Source organism: Tenrec ecaudatus, chromosome 6, assembly GCF_050624435.1.
Source record: "Tenrec ecaudatus isolate mTenEca1 chromosome 6, mTenEca1.hap1, whole genome shotgun sequence".
Lineage (NCBI taxonomy): Eukaryota > Metazoa > Chordata > Mammalia > Afrosoricida > Tenrecidae > Tenrec > Tenrec ecaudatus.
In genome coordinates, this window is record NC_134535.1 from 88,121,419 (window position 1) to 88,133,652 (window position 12,234).

A 12,234-nucleotide genomic window follows, 5' to 3' on the forward strand; every position below is an offset into this window, starting at 1 on the left:
TGGAACCACTGTGCCAATCCACCTGCTGATGTCTTCCTCATTCTCCTCTACTTTGCCCTGATGCCCTTTTTCAGGGACTGGCCTCTCTTGACAAAATGTCCGAAGTGTACAAACTAGGCACTGGTGTTTATCAGATAAGCACGCAACTAAACAGGAAATGCTGAAGTGTGATAAATACCTCGAGAGAAAAGACAAGCTAGGAGAGGACATAACAGCGGATCAGAAAAGCCTCTCTGACCAGTCGGCCTGTCAAGGGTCTCTGATTGTTCTTGTTGACTTTGAGAGACACCTAGGTTAAGAGTGTGGGAAGAACAATGGGGAGCTGAAAGGAGTGGGGTGTGCCCGGGGGAGTGACTGAGTGAGCGAAGTGTGATTCAATGTGGGACTGGAGAGTCCATCCAGACTGGATGAGAGTAGCTTCCCACCAAGGAAGCTCCGTTTGGACATGTTGGTCTGTTGGGGCTGCTGTTTTGCCCATTGGGTAAGTCTGTGGTCTAGTCTGTTGAGAAAGCCGAGGAAAAGACTCTAGCATATGAGCAGGGCTTCCACAAAGCAGAAACAACAAGCAGGGCAATGCACTGAATCCCCCCTCCCCCTCCCAGCGCCAGAGCCTCTGCTTCTTCTAAACCCACTCCTGCTCAGTCAGTCCCAACCCATGGCACCAATTCTATCAACAGTGAGGGATCTGACGGTGTGCTATAGCCTTTGTTTTGTTCCCCACTTTTTAAAAGGGAAGTTTTCAGTAGTTTACTTCTTTTCCATGTCTTCATAGAAGGCATATGTAATGTAGGTGATCCATATCTTCAAATTTAAAGGCCATGATGATGATTTATATGATGGTCTCTTTGCAGAACAGGGTGAGCTGAAAGTCAACACAAAGTAGAAGAGCCTTAAGCCGCAGGCACAGTATATTATTTACACTGAAGGAGTACGTGCGGGGACTAGAAAGTGCTGACTGCTCAAATGGATCCTGTGGAAATGCGAAATGTCAACACCGAACCTGATGATGAGAGCAGTAGTGGAGAAAGTGCTCATGACGGCTACACCAGGATGCGGAACTCAGAGAAGGCAGCGATGAGCAGGTACGGGCTTACCAGTCACCAGGCCCCATGGGACAAAGAGAGAGGTCAGTGGACGCAGAAAGCAAATTGGGACAGTATCTATTTTAGGGAGCCATGACACAGGTGATTAACAGACCAATAACCAGGTCCTGCAGTATACGAATACCCTTTTAAAACATTTTATTAGGGGCTCTTACAGAGATTACAACAATCCATAATTCAATTAGATCAAGCATTGTTGTACAATCGCTGCCACCATCATTTGCAAAGCATTTTTTTCTTCTTGAACTCTTTGATATCAGCTCCATTTATCCTCTCCCCACCCCAACCTACCACCCCCATGAACCCTTCATATATTATATATTATTATTATTATTATTATTGCCGTATCTTACACCATCCAATGTATCCGTTCACCCACCGTTCTATATTCGTTCCCCTCCAGTGGGGTGATACAGTCATCATTGCTATCAGTTTCCCCTGCCCCTCCCCCGCTCCTTTCTTCCCATACCCTCAGGGAATCATTACTGCCCATACTGATTCTGAGAGGTCTATCTATCTTGGATTCCATGCATTGAACGATCTTAATTATAAAAATTACTATACACAGGACTAATAAGATTAGGCTTCGTGTTTATGAACTCCCTATATCCATTCCCATCCTCTTTGTGTGGTGAGTTAGAATTGATGTGATAAGGTCCTCATCCGTCGGTAATACAGAATAGTTTTAATGAGATTGTCCTATCATTCTTCTTGCCCCTCGGACTTTGCTTTCTCAAATGACTTTCAAATGTTGCTGCATTTGTGTTCTCCACGGTCTCTTCTCTCTGAAAAAGTGGCCTTTGAGCAAATTCATTCATAAGTATCGTGACTTTACCCACCAACTTCTATGCCTTATTTTCATCCCATTTCAGACTATTATATCTCTCAACTGTTCATCTCTGCAAGTTTAAATTACCTCATATAGAAAGGAAACCTGCGACATCTTACGTTAAAACCACCGTGCCTTTCATAAACTTCTCGGCTCCCAGTAATCCCCATCCTGGTGAACAGGCAATCTCTGAGTTACTTCCATTAGATTCATAGACAACTCTTACTTGTCTTTTAATGTTACATAAATCTCCCATCACTTGGAAACTGTTGGACGAGGAATCGCCTCTGCTTGCTCTATGTGCAGCGTTACACTCCTGGGCAAGGCGCCTCACCTGTTCTTGTCCTAACTACACCAGCGTCTCCCGAAGTGGGAGCTTGTGCCCTTGGGGGGCCCTGGAACAATCCACGGGGGCTGCAAAAGCCTATGCCTATACTTTGCCCTGGATACGGGCCCAACTGTTCAAAGACTGTTGATTGCCTGGGGGACGCTGAGTTTTGTTTTATGTTTCTGTTTGTTTTTCTGAAAGGGGAGAGTAGACCGTGTAAGTTTGGGAACTGATGCACTAAACAAATGAAACAACTAAACAGACCCCGGTGTGGGTCCATTCTGCCTCAGAGCAACCCTATCAGGGCAGAGCAAACAGCTCCCTCCAAGACTGTAAGTCTTTATGGGGGCACATAGAGAGCTAATTGACTTGTGGTTCACAGCCCAAGTGGGCTCCCTTTTTGCACTAAAGTAAGGCTAAATAAGAACCGTGTACCCTTTTGTAATTTACTTACTACTTCCATTAATGACCTGAAGACACAGTAACAGAGCCTGTCTATAACCAGGCATTGCCTGTAGTCCCCATTGTCTTTGAACAATTTAATCAGACCTATAGGAGTTAACTTTGACACCTCCCTCCCCCCCACATCTTCCATTGGTTCTACCCCTACAATATTTCAAGCGCCTTATCCAATCTGTCACCATGATAAAGAGTGTGAATGTCTTCCCAGGCGCCCGCAGCGCTCACCCGGGCCTTCTTTTTTTTCAGCTCTCCATTCCCACTCGGGCATCGCTTTATGATTCTATCATCAGTCCAAAAGATGAGCTCTGTCGTGGGGTAGCTCAGATTGGTTCTTCAGTGTCCATTTTTGAGAAAGGTGACACGGTGCATTTATTTGGAATCACTGTACTGACATTTCCAATGTACGCTGGGCTTGGCATCGAAACACTGTGGACACTGGGACATTTTTCATATATGTTACAGAATCTTGTCATGCTTTATGACCGTGAGTCATCTCAGAAAAAGAAAATAATATTCTTATTTACAATTTTTAAAAATGGTTTAAAGAATTCATGGAAAGCAAAATTCTGGTTCATTAGTTAAGGACAGCGAATATTCCTGAGTATAAATTCCAGGTGGCACTTTTGCTTTTATCACCCTTAGACCCATGCTAGGCTTTATGGTACCCTCTTGTCTCAGTTTCCAGTCATGACATTATGTTCTAATCTTTACCGAGAAAGCACATTTACTACGGAGGTGCGAAAGATGGAAAAAGATGTATGTGAGGACCTTTCGCTATCATATTTCTCTTATGAGGAGAACCCTTGAAATGCCCCTTACTTGTACACTGTAAGAATGCCATGAGTTCTAAAGAAGCACATGCATCTTGTTGGCTTGATCTGCTCCTGGGATCTGTAGTTGATCTTGTCCTCTAGCCTTGAAAAGGAACTCGGCCCTCCTTCTCCTCCAGCAGATAATTTGAAAACGTATCACCTGTTATTAAAGATACTTTGTATGGACCTACTTATTATCCTAGGTTGGTGATGTAGTGGGTTATACATTGAGCTGCTAAATCATGAGGTCAATAGTTCAAGTCCACCAGCTGCTCCAAGCGAGGCTTTCTGCTCCCGTAAAGATGTACAGCTCAGAACCCCACCGGAGCAGTTCGACTGTGTTTTGCAGGGTCACTGTGAGTGGAAATCGACTCAACAGCACTCAGTTTGGTTTGGGTTTGGTTTTCTTTGAGTCAGGAGCCTTGGTGGCCTTTGCCCCCATAAAGATTTGCACCTCAGAAACCCACGGGGGTACTTCTACTCTGTCCTATAGGGTCGCTGGGGCCTACGGGAATCGACATTTTGGTTTGAGAATGGTTATATGATCGTAACCACTTTCTTCTTTTGATTTATAAGGGCTATTTTAATTTTTAAAAACCTCTCATATTATCTTAATTTTCTCCTTCATGAAAACAACAGTACTCTAAACATTGTAATATCCCTAATGAAAAATCCAACTGTTGAAAGTATGCACAATTGAGCATTTTATATCATGAAACAGCCTGTTTGGTTTCTTTCTGTCATTTCCAGTGCTAAAAGTGCAATGGTGGTAGCTGGACTCTAGCCGAGGTTTGGGGGAAATGTGATTGATACTAGGTCAATAATCAATCAGGCCTGCCCTAAAAGGTGTCATCAGATGAGGCTTCTATAGCCCCGCTGTGCAGCTTGAGCTTCAATAAACCACACTTCCAATCCTCTGTATTTCCTTCATTTCTTTTATGTTTTTCTTAACTGCATTCATTATTTAAAAACCCAGGGACATTTTCAGAGTAATTAAACACACACACACACACACACACACACACACACACACACAGTCAACTAAACACAACACTGAGCAAGGGATGTGTATTAAAAGATGGAGCAAATAACATGGAGAAAGTGACCATGACAGTGACACTGTGTCGCCCACATTATGTAGTTGTCTGTGTCCCTCACATTGTGTGGTGCTAGAGAAGTAACTCCATGTAGGCTGGGAGCCTGCCTGTCATGCGCACCCTACTTCCTTTCTCTGAGCCAGAGTTGCCCCCTCCTTAGAGCAGACACATGAGGTGTTCGGAGCATCAACAGAGGTGAGGAGCACCGTGCTTGGCACTTGATAGGTGCTTTAATAACTGGAGTTCTTAAAATGATATGGTTATGAAGCCAAAATAGTGGAGAATGCTCACTAGAGTCAGGACTCTGTCCTTTGGGGGGGAAGGGTCTGAAATGGGGACCATCAGCTCTAATTATCCACACTCCTGTGTTGTTCGTGTGGCAAAGCAGAAACGTGGCATAAGACATTTCTTGGGGGTGGGGAGACAACCACACACGATATCTTCCTCCCACCCCTGAAAGTGCGTTCATTAACGAAGTCGAGTCACGAGTCTGGAAGGAACACTTGAGGGAAGAAGGCAAAACAAAAAGATCCTTGGGCGTTTGTTTTCCGCCCTCCTGGTCGGGTACTTCGATCATCTGAGAGCCCTTGTTCTCTGAAGCTTTTCCTCAGCTGTGTGCACTTAGTTTCCTTTTGTGTGTGTGCAGTGAATTCACGAATGAAGATGCTGAAAGTCAGAAATTCCTGACAAATGGATACACTCGGAAAAAGAAGCTGGCGGAGTATGACGACGATCACGTATGTTAGCCCGTGCTTTGAGGCAGAAAATAGGTCCTGAGGGTGTCTGCTCTCCTGGGTCACTAGGTGGGAAAACAAGGTGACTGACATTTTCCAAGCCTGGATCAGCACATTCTCTGTTTATTCAGGCCCTTACTGGAAGAAGGACTTGTTTTTCCTGTTCGCCCATATGGCTGCATAAATCATTTATGAAATTCATTTGTGTTTTGGAGAAAATCATTCTGACCCAAATGTAATCTGTACCCACACATGCTTTCTCCTTTTTGTTACCCGACCTGTATTTTGTACTCCAGACCCACCCACCCCACTGCCACCCCCCCCCCCCCCCCCGGCCAGGTACTGCCTTTCATTGAAAGTTCCAGGCTTAAAAAAAAAAAAAAAAAAGAAAGTTCCAGGCTTTCCATTGAGTTTGTATGATGGCTTTTAATCATTATGATATATTTCCTTTTATCGTGGGTTTGGAGCTTGAATCACCTCTGGTAAAGATAATTTGAGAGTAAGCATCATCTTTGAAAACAAAGGTTCTTCAGTTGGCAAGTGTGTGCTTATGACGGGCCTCCTTTTCTTCAAGCATCCTGGAGCCACCTCCTTTGGAATGTCTTCATTCAACCTGAGTAATGCCATCATGGGCAGTGGGATCCTGGGCTTGTCCTACGCCATGGCCAACACTGGAATTATACTTTTTGTGTAAGTGGATTTGGGTGTCCACCTTCAGGGATAAAGCCGATCCCTGCCTGGTAGTCATTCTTTAGGTGCACCATCCAAAGGTTGATCTTGGTGACACAAGAACGTGCTGAGAATATAGTCATCGTGCACTCGGAGAAAGAACAGCCTAAATTAGAACAATCGGAGCAGCCTCATGGCACCTGCTCAAAGCCCCTGACCAGACCACAGACAGCGTCTACGCCGGTGGGGCCAAAGCGGGCTGCAAGTCCATTAGAGCCAGTTTCCAAAGCCATTCAGTGGGTGCTTAAGTTACTTGGTCAAAGAGATCTGTCCCAGAAGCAAATTTGTTTCTGCCACCTTGAAAGAACCCCATCCTTCACCTGGCCTGATGAGGTTTACATGCCCCGGCCCTGTCTCCTAAGCCAGTTCCCATGTCCTTGTATGCCAGGTTCCTCGGCCTCTCTACATCTCATGAGGGTGCCACGTCCCTCCCCGCCACAGGGCCGGTGCGCATGCGTCTTCCCCTGCATGGAATGCTCTTCCTTTGGTTACAGCTCAGGCCCGGCTTCAGCGCTGCCTTCCCTGACTTCCATGACCAATGATTTTATTATGCCCTCACTGCAGTTTTAATGCTTTAGCACATTTGTCTGATGTATTTGCCAAATCCCCTTTGCTAGTCTAAAATCTCCAGAGGGCGAGGCCATGTTGGTTTTCACGCACATGTCTGCATCCCTGTGCCTCAAGCCACTGCTAGGCCCATGGCACTTTAAGCATACTTGGTCCAAAGCTGCCGGAGAGCAGCAGCATTGTAGAGCTGACCTGTAGGATGGCTTCCCCGCCTCTGATAGACAGCCACAGATGCTTACGTGCATGGCATAACAGATTGGCATTCTCTCTCCAAGACATTGTTGGAAGACGTGAAATTTTTCACAAAAATAAAATCTAATTTAGTCTGGCAACTATGTCGATGCAGATCACAATCCAAATGCAGGGCTAGAGAATTAAATAATTGTCTAAGAATGCAGCATTTATATTATAAAAATACACTACTTATATTCTGAGCATCACATAAGATTAGCTGATTACATAGCTACTTGAGAGTTAAGATCAGGACTATAAATATTTGTGTTATAGTAGTGAAATGATAAGCAGCTTGTGCTTGGATTGGACTGGTTTATGTATAAGACTCTTGCTTAGTAAGTCTTTATATTCACTGTGCCTCTATAAGCCTTGCTTCAAATTAACTAGTTTTATTCAATTTTTCATGGCTAGAGATACATTCGTGTGTACATTTTTGTGTACTTTGGTAGTGTCCAGGACCTTTAAGATAAAAAGGCTGTCCACAGAGGTCAAACTGAACTCTTTGCCATTGAGTTGATTGTGACACATAGTGGCCATGTAGCACCGAGTGGAACTGCTCCGGGGGTGTTTGAGGCTGTAAATGTCCCCAGAGCAGACTGCCGCTCCTTGCGCCTGAGGGGCAGTTGGTGCTGTGGAACTCCCAACCTGGTGCTTCGCAGCCCAACACTCAATCCCCAACACCAGCAGGACTCCTTAAAAGACGGCTCATCCCTTATTAATTACACATACATAGTACAATGATTTAGGGCATTATTGTAAATCTCTAATAAATAAGACTAGAAGATATTTATAATCCTAAAGTTGTACCTCATTTCATGAGAGGAGGTTATTTCACTGTAAAAAACAAAAACCTTATTCCAGACACACAAACATCTAGCAGGGGAATCTTGCCAGAGCAATTGAATTGTTAAGCCTCAAGGGATGTGTTTTGTGTGTATATGTAACAAAGTGGATTCAGCTCGCCCTGTAATTCAGAGCCAGTGACACAATACCTTCCTGGTTTTACTTTTAATACTTTCTATCAAAGCAAATGTTCATCTAGAATACAGGGTATGCTTCCTAGTTTCATAAGGAACTAAATGGTGTAATCTAAATTACAAAAGTCTCCAGAAAGACGTAAATCAATATGATACATTGAAAACCACAAATAAGTCATTTGTTACACATTTCTGGTAAACAAATGTACAAAAAGGAGCAAAATAGAACAAATTAAATTGAGTAGTGATAACCCATGATCCCAAATGCATATTGACCTCATCAGGAATTACCAAAGAATTAGATCAATGGTAGGGAAAATCGCTAGTGTGCTCACGTTGTGCAAAATAGATAAGGAACAACATAACTTTTTTTTTTTTAATTTCAGGTAAAGTTTAGTACTGGCACTTCATTTCCTGTGTAGATGCTTCTATCCATAACCCTGTATTCCAGCCCTTATTTATTTAAGGGGACACTGGTCACTACATCTCATATAAAAATATACGTAAATAAAACAAATGCCATAAGTGCATGCGAACAGGTGCAAGGTTCTAAAACTGGAAGGTATTTCTTTCTGGATACCAAAGGGAATTTCCCTACACTCTGCACTGAGCTTGCTCTGATTTCTCAATGACTAAACCACTGACTAAGCCTCTGATTCCCACGGCCCTTTGTGGCAGGCATGATCACTAGCTGCCGCCCAGTTGCCGCCCAGTCGACTCACAGTAGCTTTCTGCTACGGAGCACTTTCAATGGCGGAGTCTTAAGGCCTTGATGAGCAGGCTTTTACTTTGAGGTGTCTCTGGGTGGACTCTAACCGCCACCCTGGAAGTTTAGTCACATGCACTGGGTGTTTCCATCACCCACACCCACTGCCATCCAGTTGGCTCTGACTCCGAGGCCCTCCGAGGAGAGCTGCTCCCCAGGGTGTCCAAGTTGGTAAGTCTTTACAGGAGCAGACAGTTGCCCCTCTCTCTCCTGCATGTGCACTAGCTGCACTGGAATTTAGCCAGTACATGCTTTGGCATCCACATTTCTAGATTTTTCATGAAGGTTTAGCCAGGATATTGAATAGCCATTCAAGCCTACATGTTCATGTGACTGCCATACAAATATGTATGTGATATATATGTTGATTGAGTAAACGTGGTAGAACTAACTTTGCTAAATATTTATAACCTAGATTATGAATTGGGTTCTACAATTGAGTAACTCTAAAAATACTGACAGGATAAGTGTGGTGTTTTTTCACTTCACACAATCTACATACCTTGGGAACGTTAGTGGATGGAAAGATGGTCCCAAGGATCGTTTGTGGTACTATTTAACATTATTCTGCCTTATTCGTTATCGACATTTTATTCTCTACTCTCTCCCCATTACAGAATCATGTTGCTCGCAGTGGCAATATTGTCCCTCTACTCGGTTCATCTTCTATTAAAGACGTCCAAGGAAGGAGGTATGTCACCCGAAGTTCAAGACCTCTCATTCCGATGTCCATGCAAGATTCTTCAATCTATAGTTCCGTGGACTTATCATGATTTGAGTCAATGTCACTTTTCTTTGTCTCACACCGGTGACATGATCTTTTAGTGTCTTTTGCAATTTAGGCCAAGTGAGAATGAGTCGGCTGGCTCAGATTCAAGTTGAATAGCAAAAGAAGTGACTTGGGTAGATGATGGGGATGATAGTTCTGAGTCGCGGGCACCGGAAGTGAATGAAGCCGTTGCTGAGTGTTTGTCTAACGTTTATATAATCTGTATGTGGTGCTTATGGTTATAGCCTTGCGTGAGACCCCAGTGTAGGATTGTACTGTGTCAATATTGAAGGCACTATAACAATTATTTTAATGAGATGATTTTATCTTTGATTTAGGCTCCCTAATTTATGAAAATTTGGGAGAAAAGGCATTTGGATGGCCTGGAAAAATTGGCACTTTTGTATCCATTACAATGCAGAACATTGGAGGTAAGGGGTTATGACTTTCAATAGACTGACTTAGCTTCCATCAGAATGTTCAATAAACAGAAAAACCTGATGGCGGTTAATAAGGACTTTGAAGACAAAATAGCAGTTTAAAGGTCTTAAATTTAAAACATAAAGCTTCTTAAATAGCCTTGGTGCCTCTGTTTAATTTAAAATAACAGTATCTGAGAGTGAAAAACCACGCACTATCCCCACTCTTGTTTTCTAAAATTCAAATAGAGAAAACCCTTCTTGATTTCTAATGCTGTCAGGCAGTGGTTCTCAACCTTCCTAATTAATACCGTTCCTCATATTGTGGCGATCTCCAACCATAAAATTATTTTTGCTGCTATATCATACCTGTAATTTTGCTACTGTTGTGAATTGGGCGACCCCTGTGAAAGGGTCGTTCGACCCCCACAGGTTGAGAACCACTGCTTATAAAGCGTTAATTAATACCTCGTAAATGGGGATATTATTGTGTATTTCTGTCATTGTTACATATGTACGCATGAATGTCTTTCATTAAACTGAAATTTTACGTATTTGTGGGCAAACAGCCAAATCCTGTGGTTCTTAAAGACTCAGCCCCACCCAGGACCAGCCTCCTGGAGCATCTGCGGAAGCCCTGCAGACCAGATTCCTTGGTCCTACCTCCCGAGTCTTAGAGTTCCTGCCAGATTACAGTTTCCGGGGAAGAACCCGGAAATGCATGATTTTAAGAGCAGCAAGCATTGTACAGATTCTGAAATGTGAGGGATTGTACTTCTGACCCACAGGGGCATCCAGCTTCAGATTTCGTACTGTCTAGCTCCTGCTGCCCGGCCTGGACTTCTCCTTCCTGCCTCCCCACGCCCAGACCTGCTGTTCTGGCTCTTCCTCCTTGCAGTGAACTGAACTGTAGATTCTTAAGCCAGAAATCTGGGCGGGGGTGGGGGGGTATAGCCCACACTTTTCCCTTTCTCCATCACCCTGCACAGCCAATCAAATACCAATTCCTCCCCATCCTATCTCTCTATTTATCTCACAGTCTCTCCTCTCTTTCCCTGCCCACCACTACAGCTCACCATTTCTAGCTCAGACGGGTGCAGTAGCCTTCTCCCTGGTCGCCCTGCCTTGAGTTCCCCTGCCCCCTCCCATCTCTAATTCACCCTTCAGATAAAATGATTCAGGTTCATGTCTACCCCTGCTTCTCCCAGGCAGGAATTTCTTGAGCACGTTCTCCTATTTCCGAGGTCAATTGTTCATTCCTTGACCCGACTCACTGGCTCGTCATGGCATTCCCTGCCTGTCTGTTCCTGTGGCAACGGGAAGCCCCAGAAACCCAGACAGGCAGTGCTGCCCTGTCCGATGGAGTCACTAGGAATAAGGGTCCACTCAGCGGCAGAGTGCTTCCTTTCTGATACCTCTCCTACTAGCCCCCACCCCTGCCCAATCTACCTATTTATCATCTGCCCACCGAGTCTCTATCGCCAACACATCCTGCATCATAGCATCACATTACATTCCCCAGTGGCATGAATTTAGTATCTATATTTTATTTTCTGTGCTTTCAGTGTGGATGTAATTTCATCCTCTTGAATGTGTTTTGATGATCCTCCAACGCTAACATGCACACACACACACACACACACACACTCACACACACAACTTCTCTTTCTTTGTGTGATTCCTCCCTTCTGCAGCGGTTAGGCTCAGTTTCTCAAGGATTCTTTGGTCCTGTTGGCATGTACCTGCTAAGTTACCATTTCTTAGAAAGATGTTTTAAAACCCTTGAAGTAGAAAATTGACTCTTGGAGACTGATGCACCTGAGTGGCCATCTGTTTCCATCAGTTGGGAAAATCATTTTCCTCCTGCATCTTCTTTCATCCATGAAAATGAGAATGATCACCCCATGCTCTCGAGGCCCCCGTGAGGTTAAACAAGAGAATGCAGGGTGCGTGAAGGAAACCCAGGATGCGCGTCCTCCCTCCGAAGTCTCTGCTTCCATAGCATGTCTCCGAAGTCCTTTTCAGAATTTTTAGAGTTATCAAACAAATTCAGAATAATTGTGAAAAACTGAAACATCCCATCAATCTATAAATCACAAAGAAACCTTTATGTAAGTCAACCTCAAAAATTACCCCAGGGCCTCCTCTTTGCCTAATTTAACCAATATAGTGTTATGGTTCAAATGAATCATCTTATACTTCTGCTTTGCAGTCCGCATTTTGTTTTTAATTTAACAATATGCCATGAATGTGTTTACATTCAATTCTTCCACTGATTTCTGGAGAGTTTTATATTGTACAAATGCACCATAATGGGTTTACCAAATCTTTCCTTTATTTAAAAAAAATCATTTTATTGGGGGCTCTGACACCTCTTATAACAATCCACATATTTGTACAGATGTTGC

At 43.8% G+C, this 12,234-nt stretch overlaps 1 protein-coding gene across 1 annotated transcript in view; it reads left to right on the forward strand.

Moving 5' to 3' along the window:
* The first annotated feature begins 963 nt into the window (after positions 1-963).
* The window catches only part of SLC38A4 (solute carrier family 38 member 4), a 32,458-nt gene continuing 21,187 nt past the window's right edge, over positions 964-12,234 (forward strand). The window contains exons 1-5 of the mRNA XM_075553017.1: positions 964-1,082; positions 5,278-5,368; positions 5,940-6,055; positions 9,256-9,329; positions 9,746-9,838. Of these exons, the coding sequence (XP_075409132.1) occupies positions 964-1,082; positions 5,278-5,368; positions 5,940-6,055; positions 9,256-9,329; positions 9,746-9,838 (493 nt within the window). The remainder of the gene's footprint in view (positions 1,083-5,277; positions 5,369-5,939; positions 6,056-9,255; positions 9,330-9,745; positions 9,839-12,234) is intronic.